Source organism: Oncorhynchus clarkii, chromosome 21 (assembly GCF_045791955.1).
Source record: "Oncorhynchus clarkii lewisi isolate Uvic-CL-2024 chromosome 21, UVic_Ocla_1.0, whole genome shotgun sequence".
NCBI lineage: Eukaryota > Metazoa > Chordata > Actinopteri > Salmoniformes > Salmonidae > Oncorhynchus > Oncorhynchus clarkii.
The window spans coordinates 28,843,992-28,866,845 of record NC_092167.1 but is presented as its reverse complement, the minus strand read 5'-3'; the positions used below and the strand labels follow the sequence as shown (position 1 = coordinate 28,866,845).

The window sequence follows — 22,854 nt, the reverse complement described above, 5'->3', positions numbered from 1 at the left end:
CACACACACACACAGGATTGGAAATGATGCAGACAATTAGCTCTGTCATTTCCCCCCCTTTTTAGCTCCACCTGCTTCAGTTATAAATGGATACAGTAATGAGAGAGAGAGAGAATGATCAGCGACATTCTATTCATTTATTCTTATTGATACTGATTTGCATTTCATAGTCATGATGAATCAGTGATTTGATAGACTTGTCTTTACAAAAATGTATAATGATTTAATAAGAAAACATTTATTCCTGTAATGTCCCATTATAAATTCTTGCATCACCACAATCGTTTAAAAAAAAATCATTAACTTCTAAAGTGCTGGCTTTGTTCCAATCGATCAAATCAATATAAAAAGTATGTTAGATACTGTATGATATATAATGTATATTGATTACATGGCTAACCCTCCCCCAAGGGGGTGTGTTTAGTTTTTTCCCTAGCACTACACAGCTGATTCAAATAATAAAAGCAAGGTAATGTGGAAAACCCTTCTCTAAGTCTAATTTGCGCACTCTCACTGGCCTCTCTTTTGCTCTCCCCATCTCCTCACATCCCTCTCTCCAGAAACAGTTGTTCCCAATACTCTCTACACCTCGTTACCCCTGTGTATCCCTCACAGAACTCCCTCATCCCCTCCCATAGCGACTTATTCATATACACATGAACCATCACCCTCCCCTTCACCTCCCTCCTCTCCCTCACTTTCTCGAAATGGCCAGCAAGTGCCCTCTTTGCTGAAACTAGATCAGTTCCAAACATATCGATATTGAATCTCAGCGATCCTCCCTTGTACGGGATTGGATAAGGTGGAGTGTAAAAGCTGAGGAAGGCAGGTCTTTCCGGCTTGTCGGCCAACCAGGTGAGGTTTCGCCTTGCTAAGATCTCAAGGTTGCCTTCGATTGGTTGTAAGACCTGCCAGTCTTGGATAATGGCACCACCAGGAAGTTCAACCCTGGAGGGGAGTTCAGGATCAAGGAGGATGTTCTTCAGGTGTTGCTCATCCTCTATCAGAAACATTTGAGGGACGGACACACCTGGCTCACTTCCTGTGGTGTAATGTAGTTTGTTCCTCAGGTGTGAGATGAAACCCTCGAAACTGTCGGCATCCCCGATGATTGAGAGTCCAGCCTAGAGAGAGAGAGAGAGACGGAGAGAGATTGACAGGGGATGGGGTGGAGATAATGAGGGAGTGGGAGAGAGAAATTAAGAGAGAGAAAACGAGTGGGTGAAACAGTGACAGCAAACGTATAGATGAGGGGGATGAAGCGGAGGTAGATGTAAAAAGAAGAAAAAGGGGTGGTTTGAGACCTTAGTTACGAGTCCATTGTGGTGTTTGTCCCCTTGTGAAAGGTGCAGCAATAGTTTGTGTGCGCGCAAGTCTCTTAGCAATACAAGCACAGCCTATCCCTAACAAGCTCCCCCAGAAACTCAATGAATAAACCATCCATTCAACTTTATTGGCCCATAGGGCTGAGGTCAAAAGTACAGCACTATATGGAACAGGTTCCATTTGGGACGCACTCTTTGACTCAGTTCAATTAGATATAACTTGTCTCCATGCGGTCCGCAGTCCTCAATGGGACTACTGCTGCCATAAACCAGTCTAAGTGTTTCCATTAGTACACAGCACTGTTTCATATTGTATACACTACACCAGTACCCATGACACAGGATTGCATCCCAAATGGCCCCCTATTCGCGCTGTAGTGCACTAGAGCGCTATGGGCCTTGGTCAAAAGTAGTGCATTATATAGGGGATAGGGTGCCATTTAGGACAAAGACACATGCTGTTTCTTCCTTTAGTCAGGTGTTCTTTGAAAGGCAGTTGTATAGAGCACCACACAGCCACACGCTGAGACAGACTTTTAACCACTGTGTTTCCAGGTATGAGATACTGACATTTGGGCTGGTTTCTAGGAAGAAATAGGACATGCAGACAGACTGTCTGCACATTTGCCTTTCAAAAGGCTTTGACACAGAAGTAAAAATTCTAAAAATAATTAGTGGTTAATGTCAGTATAAGAATATTTTCAAGATAAATACACAACGCAGAGGACGAGAGGACGAGAGGACGAGAGGACGAGAGGACGAGAGGACGAGAGGACGAGAGGACGAGAGGACGAGAGGACGAGAGGACGAGAGGACGAGAGGACGAGAGGACGAGAGGACGAGAGGACGAGAGGACGAGAGGACGAGGATTAACGATCAAAAGGAGTTGGTTTTCAGTTCAACATCTGATTAGGATCTGTGGGATGTCAGTCTTGAACTCAGAGCTACGTTCTGTGCATTGGGCCGGGGGCAGGAAACTTGTTATTTGGTTATTGGCTCAGTTGTCCTGCAAGGACTTCTGATTGGTCAACCCCAGGCTAGGATGGGGGTTATAAATGGCATCTTGTTCCTTTGTTCGGTGAGGAAAATCTGAGGACAGGGGAGACTGAACATCTGAACATCTACCTCCCAGCATAACACCTTGATTTGTCCTCACTGAATAAACCCATTTGTCTCCCCCTGATTTGCTTTGGAGTTTGTGTTATTCAAGAATAACATAAATTGCTAACATTAGGGTTGAACCAGTATGTGGACATGAAGATAGGGTTAGGGTTGAGGCTGGGGTTAGGGTTGAACCAGGATGGGGACATGAAGTTAGGGTTGAACCAATATGTGGACATGAAGCTATAGGATTAGGTTTAAGGTGGTTTCTGTTTGTGATGATATCAAAACTTGGGTTGCACGGGCCTATTGCAACTTCCTCGGTCTGCATGTGTATATGGAAATTCAGTCTGGAGAGGGTGGGGGAACACAGGGCGGTAAATCAGTCTGGTCTGGAGAGGGTGGGGGAACATGGGGCGGTAAATCAGTCTGGTCTGGAGAGGGTGGGGGAACATGGGGCGGTAAATCAGTCTGGTCTGGAGAGGGTGGGGGAACATGGGGCGGTAAATCAGTCTGGTCTGGAGAGGGTGGGGGAACATGGGGCGGTAAATCAGTCTGGTCTGGAGAGGGTGGGGGAACATGGGGCGGTAAATCAGTCTGGTCTGGAGAGGGTGGGGGAACACAGGGCGGTAAATCAGTCTGGTCTGGAGAGGGTGGGGGAACATGGGGCGGTAAATCAGTCTGGTCTGGAGAGGGTGGGGGAACATGGGGCGGTAAATCAGTCTGGTCTGGAGAGGGTGGGGGAACACGGGGCGGTAAATCAGTGTGGTCTGGAGAGGGTGGGGGAACATGGGGCGGTAAATCAGTCTGGTCTGGAGAAGGTGGGGGAACACAGGGCGGTAAATCAGTCTGGTCTGGAGAGGGTGGGGGAACATGGGGCGGTAAATCAGTCTGGTCTGGAGAAGGTGGGGGAACATGGGGCGGTAAATCAGTCTGGTCTGGAGAGGGTGGGGGAACATGGGGCGGTAAATCAGTCTGGTCTGGAGAGGGTGGGGGAACACAGGGCGGTAAATCAGTCTGGTCTGGAGAGGGTGGGGGAACATGGGGCGGTAAATCAGTCTGGTCTGGAGAGGGTGGGGGAACACAGGGCGGTAAATCAGTCTGGTCTGGAGAGGGTGGGGGAACATGGGGCGGTAAATCAGTCTGGTCTGGAGAGGGTGGGGGAACACAGGGCGGTAAATCAATCTGGTCTGGAGAGGGTGGGGGAACATGGGGCGGTAAATCAGTCTGGTCTGGAGAGGGTGGGGGAACACAGGGCGGTAAATCAGTCTGGTCTGGAGAGGGTGGGGGAACACAGGGCGGTAAATCAGTCTGGTCTGGAGAGGGTGGGGGAACATGGGGCGGTAAATCAGTCTGGTCTGGAGAGGGTGGGGGAACACAGGGCGGTAAATCAGTCTGGTCTGGAGAGGGTGGGGGAACATGGGGCGGTAAATCAGTCTGGTCTGGAGAGGGTGGGGGAACATGGGGCGGTAAATCAGTCTGGTCTGGAGAGGGTGGGGGAACATGGGGCGGTAGGTTTTTGTTCAACACTACTACAAAACATAAAACGCGCTTCTTTCTACGTCCACTTGCGTTGCAACTGCAGTGAACGAGTAGCCAAGTGTATCGATCACCCTGCGTTTTGATTATTATCAGCAGCCCGTCGTGTGCGACTCGAGTTTCACCATCAGGTGGAAGACTATGTCCTCTCTCTCTCTGGTCAGTCTCACCGGAGGAAAGGAAGGAGAGAGTAGAGACCGTGAGAGGTGGACCCCTCTGCTGCTCTCTCCCTCCCTCCGCTGATACTAACGCCGTGTTAAAAAGAAAAACTGGGAACTCTGAAGTCTGAAATCTTTGACTTCTGACTTCAGTGCATTCAAGACAACTAGGAACTGGATTAGACTGGGAAAAATTGTTTTGAACATTTGATACAACTCGTAAACTCTAACCAAGTTCCCAGTTATCTTGAAAGCAACATGACCATCAGATGAAGGTTTCACCAGTCCAGTAAAATTGCCCAGCTGTGCCTCGCAAGTGTTACACAAACTGATCTATTTTGTTATCAAAACTCGAGTTTTGAAATATAATATGGTCTGATAATAACAATATTGTCATATAGCCAATGTATTAGGCGTACTGCACAAACCTCATTTCTACAGAACTGTTTTTACTAGGTTAATGTTAAAAATGTTTAAGTCATGTTTTTAAAAATCTTGACTCGATTTGATCTCGACTCAAAAAAGGTTGGTGACCACTGGGTTGGGGAGGAAATCAAGCAATCTGTTCTGTGGCTGAATTGAAGTATTTTTGTTGTTTTATTAAACTATGTAACCCTTGTGTAACCCTTGTGTAACCCTTGTGTAACCCTTGTGTAACGAGGGCCCAAGAGTTCTGTTAACAACAGTTCTGTTATTGACAGCGCCCCCTTTCAACCTATCACAAGGCCAATAAACGGATCTCCCTTTACGACTCTGAATGGCCCTGAGGAGGTCAGGAGATAGAAAACAGATGCCATTGGCAAGTCAGCAGAACATCTTATGATCTGCACGTGTTACTGGATAAACGACCAATCAGGAGGATTTTGAGTGCTAAGGGACTTTTTATTCCTAACCTTTGTCAGAAAGAGAAAATGGCGCCAATAGCGCAAATTACATGTAAAAACCTTTTATAAACACTATTAAACTGAAGGACTCATAACATAACTTGAAACATAATGTAAAGTTTTCTGATCCTCCGATGTAAAAATAAAATAACTATAACGGACAATTTGCCGTAACATGAGTGTATGCACTTTTACACAAGGAGTGTTGGGTACCTACAGGCTACGCATATCATGTTAGAGATTGTGAAACTACCTTCTGTTCAAGAAAAACATGATATAAACACTTATGAGTAAGTCTTATACCCTGACTACACCAAAATACATTTGCTAAATAAATGTATAAATCTATGTTATTAAATTATTGCACCCAAACGTTAACGAGCGTCTGCGTTGCCAAGGGCTAAAATAGAAGTCCTTTCTATTTCTGACACAGATCGCGCTGCAAGTCCTGCCTCTCCCATCTCCTCATTGGTTTATAGAAGCAGGGACCCACGTGCCATCTCCTCATTTGTTATACCCCTGTGGGTGATTGAAAGACGAACTGAGTTGCCGGTCGTCGTGGTAATACTATGAAAGTGTAGATGCCAATCACCATATAAGTTCAAAAGATGAAAAGCCTGGACGGAGGAGAGACGACTAGAAACGATTCGGTTGTCCGTTTTATGTGTGGATTAATTGTCGGAGTAGAGGACCTTGTGCATTTCAGGTAAAATAATGTTTATATCCCAGGACAAATTAGCTAGCAACAGCAAGCTAGCTAAATAGGATAAATTAGCTAGCAAGTGCAAGCTAACTAGCTAAATTGCCATAAATGATTCATGCTTTTCGACCTGTCCCCAAATTAATGTCATTGGTTCAGAGTTTAAAAAAATATTTTAACCTGTGTGTTGTGATCGTGTTTGGTGTAGGGGGACAAAATAAATGTATGCACAATGGCGCACGCGCTCATCCGGTTTGGGTTCCGTGTCAGGTTTATCTCAGGCTGGGGATGTTGTGGTGGATTGTCTTGGTGAAGGTAAGCGGGAGAGTCTCACAATGGGCTCTGGGATACAGACTGAATGGGGTGGGTAGAAGGTAGGTGGAGAGGTTAGTATTGGGGAGGGTTCAGAAGGGAAACGGTCAGGATTGGTGTTCCCTTGTTTTGTCCAGTCATCACAACTTTCTCCACCTTTACCCCTTTCTCCATAGTCACCACCGCAGAGGTCTTGGGGTGTATTGGGTTGGGTTGGGTTGGGTTGTGGGTTTGGGTTGTGGTTGAGGGTTACGGTAAACAATACCCTTCAAAACAGTTTTCTACACCACTCATTAAAAAAAGTTGAAGGTTTGTACAGTAAAGTAAATTAAACAGTAGTATAGTAAAGTATACAGTAGTATAGTATATATTAGTATAGTATGAATTATAACTCACCCGTCTCCCTAGCTCTGTGAATTTGGATAATGTCTGTGTGGGCCCAGCTGAAGGCTCGTCAACCTTGGTTTGTCTCTTGGTCCTGACGCTGGGGTACAGCTGCTGGATGTACTGGTCAGCAAATCTGTATATGTATACATTCTGTACATTTGTCTTTAATTTACGATGGACTTGAGCTGTGTATGTGACGTTATTTGGTGTTTACTATGTTTGTTGCTGTTCTTTTTTGTTGTGTGTCAAAAAACAAATCTATAAACAAATAAATCATAAAAAAAGATCCGAACCTCTGGATAACCCCAGCCACGCCGCGACCCCTCTCGCTGGGACACACCCTCAACCCCTCCACCACCACTGTACACCCCTCGTCAACGATTAGACCAGACACCAGTGCCACCTGGGGGAGAGGGGAGGGATGACGATGGATTTAGGGATGGATGGAGGAGGCAGAGGGAGGGATGGATGGTAGAAAGGGAGAGAGGGAGGGATGGATGGAGAGATACAGAAGGAAGAAATAGGGCTGGATGGAAGTAGAGAGAGAGAGCACTACACGGACCAATTTGCCATCTCTGCGTCCCAGTATAACCACTCTGTCAGGCTCAGTCATCCAATCGGCATATCGATGAGGCAGGTAGTCATTCCCTCCATAGATTTGAACAGAAATGGACATGACGTCATCGTAGTCCTCTTGTTCAGCCACCCAGAATGTCAGGCCGTCGCTCTCCCCAACACAGCTACCTGCCATGGTTTCTGTCTGTAAAAGTTGTTGTTTACAAACAATGGAGTAAAGAATTACTGGCTACATATCAGTGGTCACTAACTGGTCAATCGCGATCGACTGGTTGATCTCCAAGACATTCCTAGTCAATCGGCAAACATTTCTGTAAAAAAAAAAAAAAAAAACATGAGGCCTTGCATTTGGTTTTATTTATTTTTGCAGTTTTTTTATGTTGTTGTTTTTAGGGGGTGCTGGCGGTAGGTGCAGCCGAATCAACAGGCCAAGTGTTCCCATTTTTCCCCCCGGAGGGTCCAGAAAGCAACTCAAGTGCACTACAGGCCTACTGCTGGTCAATCGGATGGCTCAGATTACCGTGTCTGCAGTAAAGTAGCAGGTGTAAAAGAAAGGTACAGCAAAGTTGATATTGTGAGATTTCAAAACCATGACTAGAGAGAGACTTTCAAGGAATAGAGCAAAGAGCTGCTGTTTTTGTGAGCGAGTTCATGTTTTACTTCCTACTCAGCACTGTCAACACTTTTTATTCAACACTTATGAGCAACAAAATGCAACCTCTTCCTACTTCCACTTGCGCTACAGCCAGCACTGCAGCTGTAATGAATGAGTAGGAAAGTGTATCGATAGGCTTGCGTTGTTATTATTAGTGGCAGGGGTCTTTTTCAATATTGAGGAATATTTCACTCTCTCTTCATTGGAGTGACAACATTAATTTTGTGCACGAAGCAGAAATAATGTGGTTCCAATTGAGTTTTGCCATCAGCTGGAAGACAGAAGAGGTGTGAAGTTCGCAAATGATTCATTATTTTTTAACAACAATTTTGACCTGCTAGTGACTCGTTTATTTTAGTTGTTATTTTGACCTGCTAGTGCTGGCCGCAATGAGTCCTTCAGCAGGATTAACTTCTTATGGCTGCAGGGGCAGTACTGAGTAGCTTGGATGAAAGGTGCCCAGAGGTGCCCAGAGTAAATAGCCTGCTCCTCAGTTCCAGTTGCTAATATATGCATATTATTATTAGTATTGGATAGAAAACACTCAGAAGTTTTTAAAACTGCTTGAATGATGTCTGTGAGTATAACAGAACTCATATGGCAGGCAAAAATCTGAGAAGAAATCCAACCAGGAAGTGGGAAATTGAGGTTGGTCGATTTTCAACCCAGCCCCTATTGAATACACAGTGGGAAATTGGTTATGTTGCACTTCCTAAGGCTTCCACTAGATGTCAACCGTCTTTAGAAACTTGAATGAGGCTTCTACTGTGATGTGGGGCCGGATGAGAACTCTTTGAGTCAGTGGTCTGGCAGAGAGCCAGGTCCTGGTCACGCGCATTTCACAGGATAGCGACCTGCGTTCCATGGCTTTTCTACAGACAATGGAATTCTCCGGTTGGAACGTTATTGAAGATTTGTGATAAAAACATCCTAAAGATTGATTCTATACTTAGTTTGAAATGTTTCTACGACCTGTAATATAAGTTTTCGTTCGACGTTCGGCTGGACCTGCTCGAGCGTTTGGATTTGTGTACTAAACACCCTAACAAAAGTAGCTACTTGGACATAAATAATGGACATTATAGAACCAATCAAACATTTATTGTGGAACATGGATTCCTGGGAGTGCATTCTGATGAAGATCATCAAATGTATGTGAATATTTATAATGCTTTTTCTGACTAATGATAACTCCACAACATGGCGGATATCTTTATGGCTTGTTTGGGCTCTGAGCACCGTACTCAGATTATTGCATGGTAGGCTTTTTCCATAAAGTGTTTTTGAAATCTGACACAGCAGTTGCATTAAGGAGAGGTATACCTATATTTCCATGTCTAACAATTGTATTTTCATCGACATTTATAATGAGTATTTCTGTAAAATTATGTGGCTCTCTGCAATATCACCGGATGTTTTTGGAACTAGTGAACGTAACGCGCCAATGTAAAATGAGATTTTTTAAAAATAAATATGAACTTTATCAAACAAAACATTCATGTATTGTGTAACATGAAGTCCTATGAGTGTCATCTGATGAAGATTATCAAAGGTTAGTGATTCATTTTCTCTCTATTTGTGCTTTTTGTGACTCCTCTCTTTGGCTGGAAAAATGGCTATGTTTTTCTGTGAGTTGGTGGTGATCTAACAATCGTTTGTGGTTCTTTTGCTGTAAAGCCTATTTGAAATCAGACACTGTGGTGGGATTAACAACAAGATTACCTTTAAAATGGTATAAGATATGTTATGGTTATGATAGGTATGTTTGAGGAATTTGAATTATAAGATTTCTGTTGTTTTGAATTTGGTGCCCTGCACTTTCACTGGCTGTTGTCATATCGATACCGTTAACGGGATTGCTGCACTAAGAAGTTTTAATGCATGCTCCTCTGTCTCCAGAGACGTGCTCCGACCACCAACTTTCTGTCATATGCGCGCAGGAAAATAGATCAAGAGCACAGAGCTAAAAAATACATGTTTAGAAATTATAATTGATCGCATGGTGCAAAAATGACTGCAATTCATTGATTATTGAACGTTATGGGATACATCTTTGTAGAACCAAAACTTATATTACACAGCCTCTGCGCAACAAACTAGTACTCGAGAACAAATCGTTTTGGGGAAGCAGTTTGCGAACGACTGTGCTTATCTTGCCTGGCTACACATACTCCTTGTTCTGGCCAACGCCCACGGATATTAGTTTCTTCTCCACAATGAGAAGTATGTAGCGAATAACAGAGCAGCGGAATCATTTTGTGTGTCGTCAGGCTAATTATCATCCTCACGGCAGTCAAGCAATGCATTCCGCCAAGAGTCATTCATAATCTAGTCCAAGCATAGTGGTGGCTGCATCATGTTATGGGTATGCTTGTTATCGTTAAGAGATGGGGAGTTTTTCAGGATAAAAATTAAATGGAATAGAGCTAAGCACAGGCTGAATCCTACAGGAAAACTCAGTTCAGTCTGATTTCCACCAGACACTGGGAGATGAATTCACCTTTCAGCAGAACAATAACCTAAAACACAAGGCCAAATCTACACTGGAGTTGCTTACCAAAAAGACAGTGAATGTGAAGATTTAAGTTAAAACTATGACAAGACTTGAAAATGGTTGTCGAGCAATGATCAACAATCAATATGACAGAGATTGAAAAATGTTGAAAAGAATAATGGCCAAATATTGTACAATCCAGGTGTGCAAAGGTCTTAGAAACTTACACAGAAAGACTCACAGCTGAAATTCCTGCCAACAGTGATTCCAACATGTATTGACTCAGGGGTGTGAAAACGTATGTAAATTAGATGTTTCTGTTTTTCATTTTCAATAAATTTGCAAAAATGTCTAAAAACATGTTTTCACTTTGTCATTATGGGTGTTGTGTGTATGATGAGTGAGATTTTTTTATTTAATCCAATTTGAATAATGCAAAGAAAAATGGTTAGAACAACAATGCATTGCCAGGGCAATTCAAGCAAAGCCAATATGCAGTGATAATGTATTGGGCCTATAGCCTACTGCACAAAACTCATTGCTACAGTACTGTTTTTAGGGTAATGTTGCATTGAGGTGTCACTACAGTCCCGGGTTCGATCCCAGGCTGTGTCACAAGACCCATGAGGCGGCATACAATTGGCCCAGACAGAATTTTTTGTCCCATCATGCTCTAGCGATTCTTTGTGGCGGACCGGGCACCTGCAAGCTGACTTCGGTCGCCAGCTGGACGTGTATCCTCCGACACATTGGTGCGGCTGGCTTCCAGGTTAAGCGAGTAGTGTGTCAAGAAGCAGTCCTCAGTATTCAATTCTCAGGTTTAAAAAAATATATATAATCAATAATATATCAACCGGGACTGTAGCTTTTTCAGTAGGAGAGGGAGAGAATGGCTGCCCCACTCTATTGCGCAAGCAAAACTCTGCGAACACCCAGCTATCCACTGACACGAAGTGATCTTTGGCGCTCATTTTTTCAAAATAAAAGCCTGAAACTCTGTCTAAAGACTTGACACCTTGAGGAAGCCATAGGAAAATGAATCTGGTTGATATCCCTTTAAATGGAGGCAAGGCATCCAATGGAACAGAGAGCTTTCAGGAAAAACAGCACTTCCTTGTTGGATTTTCCTCAGGTTTTCACCTGCAATATCAGTTCTGTTACACTCACAAACAATATTTTGACAGTTTTGGAAACTTTAGAGTGTTTTCTATCCTAATCTGAATTAGGCAATCGTTCCTTTCTTTTTCAGCTTCAGACTGGCCTATTTCTCACTTGAATCACTGTTTGTGTGTTTAATAGTTAATAGGCTATATTACACGATGTAGTGAACTACTTTTTCAAAGTAACTTAAGTTAACAGTATTATCCTTAAAGGTAGATTTAGAGTAGCTTACCTTCTTCCAGTGTGAAGTAATTGCTTGGTAAACAGTATTTTCAGAGTAGCTTCCCCAACACGGGTCAGTGTCCCACGTCGGTTCTAAAGCAATACCGTGTCCTAGCTGTTACATTGCAAAATCACTGTAGGCTGTAATTTACTGTAGGCTGTACAGTACAGACAGACAGACAGGCAGCAGTTAGACATTCAACACAGGACAACACACGCAGGCTATGTCAGCCAATAACGAAAACCAATCACTTTTTGGCAATACAGGGATCCGTTTTCAATGCACCCCAACAAAACATACAACTTTGTTGTTGCAATGTTACAATTACATTTCCATTAAGAAGTTATTAAACATAGGACTAGATTTGCAAACACTAAACATTATCACAATAGCAGACATTTTCTCATTGCAACTTTATCCCGAAAAGTAATATGATAAAGAAATATTAACTTAATCTGTAAGGAATCTATATACAGAGACTGAACAACGTCTCATACCCCGTGACTTGCTTTGACTCGCCTGGAAATCCGTCAGTTCCGTGATTTTACTAGTATTCTGCCAACAGCACCAAAAACAACATCATATTTATATCGTAATGAGAAACCTTCAAAATAAAAGCCCGCATTTCAGAACATTGCAATATCGTTGAATCATTCAAATGATGCTTAATTTTCATCAATGGCCACTTTTATTGTCCCAACAATAAAAGGCAATTAGTAATTTATGTCTCAGCTAATGTGGGGTGGAAAATATGTTAAAAGTAAAGTGTGTTAAAATAAAGTTAGGACAACGATTTTTGGTACACATCATCTTTAAGGTGTCTAGTTTTGATATATGCATTTTCAATTACTCAACTTTGTTCAGTGTGGTCATAGAATGAGTAAACATGTTGACGGCAACAATAGTGACCGGCGGGATAACACAGTGTATCTAGGTATACACATAGTTATACACATACATAGTTCTTGTTTTACCTAACTTTCACACAGTTTTACCTACTGTTCTTTCTTTTAGTTTCCCTTTGAGTCCAGTTCTGGATATGTTGGATCTAGATGACTGCCCAGACAAGGCATGCAACATTGCAGTTATCCCTCAAAATGAGAAAGATGCTGTCCTGAGGGATTGTGATAGCGATGGGTCAGATATGGTCTATGGACAGGCCATTTGCCAGCCAGGCTGTTGAATGCATATGAAGCACCTATGCAAACAGATCTTGACGGGAATAACGTTATCAGTGATGATGACCTACCCCTCACCACCCCCCCCCCCCATCCACAACCTCCCCCACTCCCCTCCATTGTTGATAATGAAGAGCCAAGGGCCTCTACCCGCCAGAGGGTCCAGTCAGAAGAGCCAAGGGCCTCTACAAGCCATAGGGGTCAGCCAGAAGAGCCAAGGGAAAAGCTGCAGGTGGTCAAAAAAAAAGATTGAGTGTTCAAATGATCAAAGAGGCCTGCCACTGGTGTGATTCCAAAACACATAGTATACAGCCCAAATATGCAAAAGTTTGGCACGAAACCACTGAGCCATGGAAGGAGATCTTTACTGGTTGCTACTGTTGAAGACTTCTATTTTAGCCATTGGCAACACAGACGCTCTTTGGCGCGCATGAGCAGTGTGGGGTCAATAATTGAATAACATGTATTTCTACATTTATTTTGCAACGCTTGTGCAAGCAACGTGTCTGGTTATTCTAACATTTATTAAATAAAACAAATCCCTCATCAATCTACACACAATGTCCCATAATGACAAATTAAAAACAGTTTTTTTTAAAACAACAGAAATACCTTACTTACATAAGTGTTCAGACCCTTTGCTATGAGACTCGAAATTGAGCTCAGGTGTATCCTGTTTCCATTGATCATCCTTGAGATGTTTCTACAACTTGATTTGTCTCCAACTGTGGTCAAATTTAATTGATTGGACATGATTTGGAAAGGCACACACCTGTCTATACAAGGTCCCACGGCTGACAGTGCATGTCAGAGCAAAAACCAAGCCATTAGGTCGATTTAATTTTCCGTAGAGCTCAGAGACAGGATTGTGTCGAGGCACAGATCTGGGGAATGGTACCAAAACATTTCTGCAGCATTGAAGGTCCCCAAGAACACAGTTGGCTCCATCATTGTTACATGGAAGATATTTGGAACCACCAAGACTCCTCCTAGAGCTGGCCGCCAGGCCAAACTGAGCCATTGGGAGAGAAGGGCCTTGGTCAGGGAGTTGACCAAGAACCCGATGGTCACTCTGACAGAGCTGCAGAGCTCCTCTGTGGAGATGGGAAAACCTTGCAGATGGACACCCATCTCTACAGCACTCCACCAATCAGGCCTTTATGGTAGAGTGGCCAGACGGAACCACTCCTCAGTAAAAGGCACATGACAGCCCGCTTGGAGTTTGCCAAAAGACACCTAAAGGACTCTCCGACCATGAGAAACAAGATTCTCTGGTCTGATGAATCCAAGATGAAACTCTTTAGCCTGAATGCCAAGCATCACATCTGGAGGAAACCTGACACCATCCCTACGGTGAAGCATGGTGGTGGCAGTATGTTTTTCAGCAGCAGGGACTGGGAGACTAGTCAGGATCGAGGGAAAGATGAACAGAGCAAAGTACAGAGATCCTTGATGAAAACCTTCTACAGAGCGCTCAGGTTCACTTTCCTACAGGACCCTACAGTAAGCACACAGCTAAGACAACGCAGGAATGGCTTCGGGGCAAGTCTCTGAATTTTTCTGAATTTGAGTGCCCCAGCCAGTTTTAGAATAAGGCTGTAAGGTAACAAATGTGGAAAAAGTGAAGGGGTCTGAAAATGTCCGAATGCACTGTAGACATATGCATTTAGTCCTGTATGTTATATTAATTCCAAAACATACATTAATGCACTGATGCTGTGTTGAACATCGGTTGGAAAGACAATACACCTTAACACTTTTTTTTGCTTACCCTGTTTGCTTCCAGTGTGAAATAAAAAGCCTTTCCATACTAGAATTTCAAGCACTCTTGTCCTTGCCCTGATGGAGGTGCCAAATACAGATTCTTAGCAGTTGACTGTTCGAGAAGCCAACTGCATCAAAGGACACAGTGTGAGCATTGATGGACTGGTATACCCTTTAACGACCTAGATTAACCTAAAGGTGATGCTGATGGCTGCACCTTTACACATTTAGATCAGCTCAAGGCCAGCCTTAACATGAGCCAAAATATGCATCAATTTAATCGCTTGGCCTGGCAAATACATTTTTTTTGATGCAGTATCCTCCTAAAATCATGTCGCTACAGGTTTATAACACTACAATTATGCAGAGCCTTCCAACGATTTTCTTAAACCCACGTTGGTCGCAGTTAATCCAAAGATATGCCTCTTTGATTAGGGTGTTGGACTGATTCATGGGTCATAGCCCATCTCTACAAATTGTAATTTGCGAGAAAATGCTAATTATTGTTACTTGACCTTATTAGAAGTCCTGTCTTAGGGCCTCCTGAGTGACGCAGCGGTCTAAGGCACTGCATCGCAGTGCTTGAGGTGTCACTACAGTCCCGGGTTCGATCCCAGGCTGTGTCACAGCCGGCCATGACCGGAAGACCCATGAGGCAGCGTACAATTGGCCCAGACAGGATTTCCTTGTCCCATCGTGCTCTAGCGACTCATTGTGGCGGGCCAGGCGCCTGCAAGCTGACTTCGGTCGCCAGCTGGACGATGTTTCCTCTGACACATTGGTGCAAGTAGTGTGTCAAGAAGCAGTGCGGCTTGGCAGGGTCTTATTTCGGGGGACGCATGGCTCTCGTCCTTCGCCTCTCCCGAGTCCATAGGGGAGTTGCAGCAATGAGACAAGACTGTAACTATCAATTGGATATCACGGGGTAAAAAGTACAAAAAATGATACTGTGTCCTAATAGCCTGGTTAATATTCATTACATTTATTAACAGGTAAATAAAATTGATTTTCATTTTGATAAAAAAAACATTTAGCTTTTGTGATTATTTTGTTGTTGTTGAGTGGGTATTGATTTCAGGACCATGGATAGTACCAGGTCATTTACAGCTGTGTTGTTGGATATGTATGACACGGTCCCCATCCAAAACGAACCATATTTGGTTAGTAAAGACCCTACGGAGTATTTTCAACCCCACTTTAGCTCAGACAGGTAGAATAGATATTGATAAAAGTCACTTTGTCCGAGAGAGATTTCCGTGGTTTTCAAAATGTCCTGCCAGGGTAAAGCCTTCATGAATCTATAGCCCTTATTTGATGTGTTTCTAAAATCCCCTAAGGGAAATATGAGTGGTGGTTTTATGGGTATTATGACACCTCCACTGTGTGGCTCTATTCCAGTGGGGGCAATAGAGGGGACAGAGCAAAAAGCCAGCAGCAGGCTGTGTGACACAGTCCCCCTCAAAAACGAACCATATTTGGTTAGTGGAGATCTGACTGAGCATTTCACACACCAGTTTAAATTAAACAGGTTGTACATGTATTTCACTACAACCCAATAAATATCCCATATACCCCTCAAACTCAACTCTGGACCTGGAAGCCAGCTTTTGTTCATTGTTCCCCAATAATCAGGGACTGATTTAGACCGGTGCGCAATTATTTATCAGGTAGCACAGAAAACCAGCAGACTCCGGACCTCATAGGGTAGGAGTTGAATACCCCTGCCGTGTATAGTGTATTGTATTGCAGTGAATGGGGTGGGTGGAGTAAGGAGTCGCCAGCATTCTGTTTTGGAGACTCTATTGAGTAATTCCGGAGAAACATTAATTTGTATTTTATTAAAAGTGTATTTCTTCAAATACATCCTACACAATACATACCAGTATTTGTGTAAACGTTCAAAACAAATGCTGGTATAAAAATCAAATACAAGCTTTGTAAAACAGTTGTACTGCACCATAGTCCGAAATATATATATATATATATATATATATAGATAGATAGATGGATGGATAGATAGATAGATAGATAGAATGATAGATGATTAATTGTTGAGTTTGAAGCCTTTTCCTTTCCCCTGCTGCAACCTGGACTCAGGTGTAGATGTAACATAATATAAGCAATCATGAAAAATCAATGAGTATGGCATTTTACATTTGTTATGGTTTGTCTTAATTTGTGGAAGTTCATCATCCAATATGTATGATACAGTTTTAAGTCGGAAGTTTACATACACCTTAGCCAAAAACATTGTCAGGATTTGGCCAGGGTTGTTCCGGTTTTTGGTCACTAGATGCCCCCATTGTGCTTTTTGACCTTTTGTTTTCCCTTGATCCCCATTATTATTTGCACCTGTGCCTCGTTTCCCCTGATTGTATTTAATAAATCCTCTTAAGTCTACCCCCTCCTTTTTCGAACATTCTGTTAAAAATCGCGCAACTTTTCAGCGTCCTGCTACTCATGCCAGGAATATAGTATATGCATATGATTAGTATGTGTAGATAGAAAACACTCTGAAGTTTCTAAAACTGGTTAAATCACGGCTGTGACTATAACAGATCGTGTGTTTCATTGAAAAGCGCAAGAAAAACTGCTCTCTGAAAGCTAAAAATTATTTCCATGCGTCACTTTCATGGGTTGTTAAAAGGGCACAAAATTAATTATCGACCTGCATGCAATTCCTACAGATTCCACACGATGTCGCCATTGTCGTCATTTTCCAGGGACTTTTTTCTTGGTAAATCCAACTAACTGGATTCAATTTCTTCCGGTCTCCACCAGGATGTTTTGAATGTGCACATTGGCAGCCATTGATTTGAAAACGAGGAGCTATTGAATATACATCGCCCTGTAATCATTTTGATAGATTATAAACGTTTACTAATACCTAAAGTTGGATTACAAAAGTATTTCGAAGTGTTTTGTGAAAGTTTATCGTCGACTTTTTTAATTTAAAAAAATGACGCAGCGTTTAAAAACAATGTTTTTTTCTGAATGACACAGCTTCCATAGAAAGCTATTTTGGGTCTATATGGACCGATTTAAACGAAAAAAATACCCAATAGTGATGTTTATGGGGCATATAGGAGTGCCAAAAAAGAAGCTCGTCAAAGGTAATGAATGTTTTATATTTTATTTCTGCGTTTTGTGTAGCGCCGGCTAAGCTATATCTTTGTTTACATCGCATTCAGGCATTTTGGGGTGTTGCATGCTATCAGATAATAGCTTCTCATGCTTTCGCCGAAAAGCATTTTAAAAATCTGACTTGTTGGCTAGGTTCACAACGAGTGTAGCTTTAATTCAATACCCTGCATGTGAATTTTGATGAACGTTTGAGTTTTAACGAGTACATTTAGCATTTAGCGTAGCGCATTTGCATTTCCAGGTGTCTACTTGAGACATCTGCGTCTCAAGTAGGAGCAAGAAGTTTTAAACCCTTAGTTTTCCTCAGTTCTTTGCTCTGTGTTTGTATGTTAGCACCCAGCCCTAGTATTCTGTGAACTCTTGTTGATCCCGGTGGACTCTCTTGTGGAATTCTGTTTTTGTTCTTGTTTATTTATTTTTGAGTATCTTTTGAGGTTTTTTATGCTATACCTACCACCTTGTGGATTTACCTTTTTGTCTTGGAGGATTAGTCTTTGTTCTTGTGGAATTCCTTTTGAGGTTGTGGAGTTACATGTTTTCCTGAAGGACTTCTCTTTTTACTTCATTAAATACACCGTCTCAAGTACTGCTGTGTCTGCCTCATCTTCTAGGTTCTGCCGACTATTCGTGGCTCAGTAGGTTAAGCGACTGTTTCTCACTCCGGAGACCCGGGTTCGTAACCGGGTCCTGACAAACATTTAAACTCAGTTTTTCACAATTCCTAACATTTAATTCTAGTAAAAATTCCCTGTCTTATCTTAGGTCAGTTAGGATCACAAATGTATTTTAAGAATGGGAAATGTCAGAATAATAGTAGAGAGGATGATCTTTTTCAGCTGTCATTTCTTTCATCACATTCCCAGTGGGTCAGAAGTTTACATACACTCAATTAGTATTTGGTAGCATTGCCTTTAAAATGTTTAATTTGGGTCAAACGTTTTGGGTGGCCTTCCACAAGCTTCCCACAATAAGTTGGGTGAATTTTGTCCCATTCCTCCCGACAGCTGGTGTAACTGAGACAGATTTGTAGGCCTCCTTGCTCGCACACACTTTTTCAGTTCTGCCCACAAATTTTCTATAGGATTGAGGTCAGGGATTTGAAGCCATTTTGCAACAACTTTGGAAGTATGATTGGGGTCATTGTCCATTTGGAAGATGCATTTGCGACCAGGCCTCAACTTCCTGACTGATGTCTTGAGATGTTGCTTCAATATATCCACATAATTTTACTCCCTCATGATGCCATCTATTTTGTGAAGTGCACCAGTCTCTCTTGCAGGCACCCCCACAACATGATGCTGCCTCCTCCGTGCTTCACGGTTGGGATGCTGTTCTTCAGCTTTCAAGCCTCCCCCTTTTTCCTCCAAACATAACGATGGTCATTATGGCCAAACAGTTATATTTTTGTTTCATCAGACCAGAGGACAAGATCTGTGTCCCCATGTGCAGTTGCAAACCGTAGTCTGGCTTTTTTTATGGTGGTTTTGGAGCAGTGGCTTCTTCCTTTCTGAGTGGCCTTTCAGGTTATGTTGATATAGGACTCGTCTTACTGTAGATGAAGATACTTTTGTATCTATTTCCTCCAGCATCTTCACAAGGTCCTTTGCTGTTGTTCTGGGATTGATTTGCACTTTTCCCACCAAAGTATGTTCATCTTTAGGAGACAGAACGCGTCTCCTTCCTGAGCAGTAGGATGGTTGCGGGGTCCCATTGTGTTTATATTTGCGTACTATTGTTTCTACAGATGAACGTGGTACCTTCAGGCATTTGGACATTGCTCCCAAGGATGAGCCAGACTTGTGGAGGTATAGCATTTTTTTTCTGAAGTCTTGGCTGATTTCTTTTGATTTTCCCATGATGTCAAGCAAAGAGGTACTGAGTTTGAAGATAGGCCTTGAAATACAGCCACAGCTACACCTCCAATTGACTCAAATGATGTCAATTAGCCTATCAGAAGCTTCTAAAGCCATGACATCTTTTTCTGGAATTTTCCAAGCTGTTTAAAGGCACAGTCAACTTAGTGTATGTAAACTTCTGACCCACTGGATTTGAGATACAGTGAATTATTAGTGAAATAATCTGTCTGTAAACAGTTGTTGGAAAAATGACTTGTGTCATGCACAAAGTAGATGTCCTAATTGACTTGCCAAAACTGTAGTTTGTTAACAAGAAATTTGTGGAGTGGTTGAAAAACGTGTTTTAATGACTCCAACCTAAGTGTATGTAAACTTCAGACTTCAACTGTATGTTACGAATTACAATTCGCATGATATGTTCTGAATTATGATTCGTACAATATGTTACATATTTGCCATACGTATGATATGCTACAAATTCCAATTTGTTGTTGCTAATGTTAGCTAGGTGGCTAGGTGCCTAACGCTAACGTTAACTAAGTAGGCTAGGCTAGGGGTTAGGGTTAGAGGTAAGGTTTAGGTTTAGGTTAGGGGTTAAGGTTAAGGTTAGGGCTGAGGTTAGAGTTAATGTTAAGGTTAGGAGTTAGGTTAACCAGATACAGCCGCTGGCTGATTTTGTCTTGAGCGGATGGTCAGGGGGCCGGACCACTATTACAAATAATAAATAAACTACAAATTGACTGCAATGAGCCCAAACAGACATAATATTTGACTAAAACATAATAATTTCCATCCTTGCTTACATTTGTATGCAATCACATACAGAAGTCAAAAGTTTGGACACCGACTCATTCAATGGTTTTTCTCTATTTTTACTATTTTATACATTGTAGAATAATAGTGAAGACATCACAAATTTCAAATGACACATATGGAATCATGTAGTAACCAAAAATTGTTAAACAAATCAAAATACATTTTATATTTGAGATTCAACCACCCTTTGCCTTGATGACAGCTTTGCACACTCTTGGCATTCTCTCAACCAGCTTCATGAGGTAATCACCTGGAATGCATTTCAATTAACAGGTGGGCCTTGTTAATAAACATTAATTTGTGGAATTTCTTTCCTTCTTAATGCGTTTAAGCCAATAAGTTGTGCTGTGACAAGGTAGGGGTGGTATACAGAAGATAGCCCTGTAAGGTAAAAGACCAAGTCCATATTATTTCATGAACAGCTCAAATAAGTAAAGAGAAACGACAGTCCTTCATTACTTTAAGACATGAAGGTCATTCAATCATGAAAGTTTCTTCAAGTGCAGTCACAAAAACCATCAAGCACTATGATGAAACTGGCTCTCATGAGATCCGCTACAGGAAAGGAAGAGCCGGAGTTACCTCTGCTGCAGAGGATAAGTTCATTAGAGTTACCCCCCTCAGAAATTGCAGCCCAAATAAATGCTTCACAGACAAGTAACAGACACATCTCAACATCAACTGTTCAGAGGAGATTGTGTGAATCAGGCCTTCATGGTCAAATTGCTGCAAAGAAACCACTACTAAAGGACACCAATAATAAGAAGAGGCTTGCTTGGGCCAAGAAACACGAGCAATGGACATTAGACCAGTGGAAATCTGATGAGTCCAAATTTGAGATTTTTGGTTCCAACATCCGTGTCTTTGTGAGACGCTGAGCAGGTGAATGAATTATCTTTGTGTGTGGAGTTCATACCGTGATGCATGGAGGAGGAGGTGTGATGGTGTGGGGGTGCTTTGCTGGTGACACTGTGATTTATTTCGAATTCAAGGCACACTTAACCAGCATGGCTACCACAGCATTCTTCAGTAATATGCCATAACATTTGGTTTGCGCTTAGTGGGACAGTAATTGTTTTTCAACAGGACAATGACCCTCATGGCTATGTAAGGGCTATTTGACTAAGAAGGAGAGTGATGGAGTGCTGCATCAGATTACCTGGCCTCCACAATCAACCAACCTCAACCCAACTGAGATGGTTTTCAATGAGTGCTCAGCATATGCAGGAACTCCTTCAAGACTGTTGGAAAAGCATTCCAGGTGAAGCTGGTTGAGAGAATTCCAAGAGTGTTCAAAGCTGTCATCAAGGCAAAGAGTGGCTACTTTGAAGAATATAAAATATAAAATATATTTTGATTTGATTTGATTAACACATTTTTGGTTGATACATGATTTCATATGTGTTACTTGATATTTTTGATGTCTGCATTATTATTCTGCAATGTAGAAAATAGTACAAATAAATAAAAACCATTGAATGAGTAGATGTGTCCAAACTTTTGATTGGTGTTGTATATTTCTCTATGCGTGGGAATGCTTCCTAATTTGAAATCACTTGGAGCTGATTTGCTGGTGTTTTTAAGTCTTTGCTGGTGTTTTTACAGCCTTTGGCGGGCCACCAGTTGGGGAACTCTGGGTTAAAGGGATTTATGGTTAGGATTAGGGGGTTAGCTAAACTTGGCTTTAGGGGTTAAGGTTAAGGTTATGAGTTAGGTTAAAGGGTTAAGGTTAGGTTAGCTAACATGCTAATTATTTGTAAAGTAGTAAGTAATTGCTGAAGTTGCTAATTAGCTGAAATGCTAAAGTTGTCCGTGATGAGAGTTGAACACGCAACCTTTGGGTTGCTTGACATTCGCGTTACTTGCCTTAAGTAACCATCTGTCTTATGTAACCAAATGTAACATCTCATCGGCCCCTAGTAATTTGAGTGTCGCCGCTTTTCATTTAGTATATTACGTCTTGTCTGTGAGACTAGGCTGCCTAATAACATCAGGAAGGGATTGAACTTTAGTCCCAATTGTGGCCTTCTGTGTAACCGTTATAAAAGTTGACTTTTCACCTGGACTTGGACTGGAAATGTCAGAAACCTGTACTGCAATTGTAATTCATTGTAACAAGTGTCACATATGCCATTGTAGCCTACTGCTATTCCCGATTTTGGCTAGCCTATTTGTTTTGACTTATTTTCAAATTGTTTCTGGAAGAACTACTGTATCTAGTATCCATAATTAATATTCTTTGCCTCATAACACATTATTTTACATGCATTAGTCTGTTAGAACCACGTGAGTCTGCTGAGGGAAGAAAAATCATAATAATGTCTGGAGCGGAACATATGGAATGGCATCTAACACCTGGAAACATTGTTTGACGTATTTGATACCATTCCACTGATTCCGCTCCAGCCATTACCACAAGCCTGATGGTCACTCCCACTAAGTCCAACTATGAATAGTTGACATATGCGTTGTGCTAAATTTCCTGGGACCGAGATTAGTGAATAAATGGTCTTGTGTCGTCCCCTAGTGGCCCCCCAAAAAAGTAGGCATATTCTAGATATCAAGTGAAGGACTCTAACAC

At 42.1% G+C, this 22,854-nt stretch overlaps 1 protein-coding gene across 2 annotated transcripts; it reads right to left on the bottom strand.

The window, feature by feature from the left end:
- Positions 1–123: 123 nt before the first annotated feature.
- On the bottom strand, positions 124–12,070 carry LOC139378831 (N-acetyltransferase 16, like). 2 transcript variants are annotated; one of them, XM_071121368.1, is made up of 6 exons: positions 12,013–12,070; positions 11,525–11,672; positions 6,969–7,166; positions 6,700–6,809; positions 6,416–6,539; positions 124–1,124 (listed from the first exon to the last, which is right to left on the bottom strand). In XM_071121368.1, the coding sequence occupies exons 3-6, from the start codon at positions 7,155–7,157 to the stop codon at positions 543–545; spliced, it is 1,005 nt and encodes a 334-aa protein (XP_070977469.1). In that variant the 5' UTR covers positions 7,158–7,166; positions 11,525–11,672; positions 12,013–12,070; the 3' UTR covers positions 124–542. The 2 variants fall into 2 exon arrangements, with proteins under 2 accessions (XP_070977469.1, XP_070977470.1); XM_071121369.1 differs by having other exon boundaries at positions 11,966–12,036.
- Positions 12,071–22,854: the final 10,784 nt, after the last annotated feature.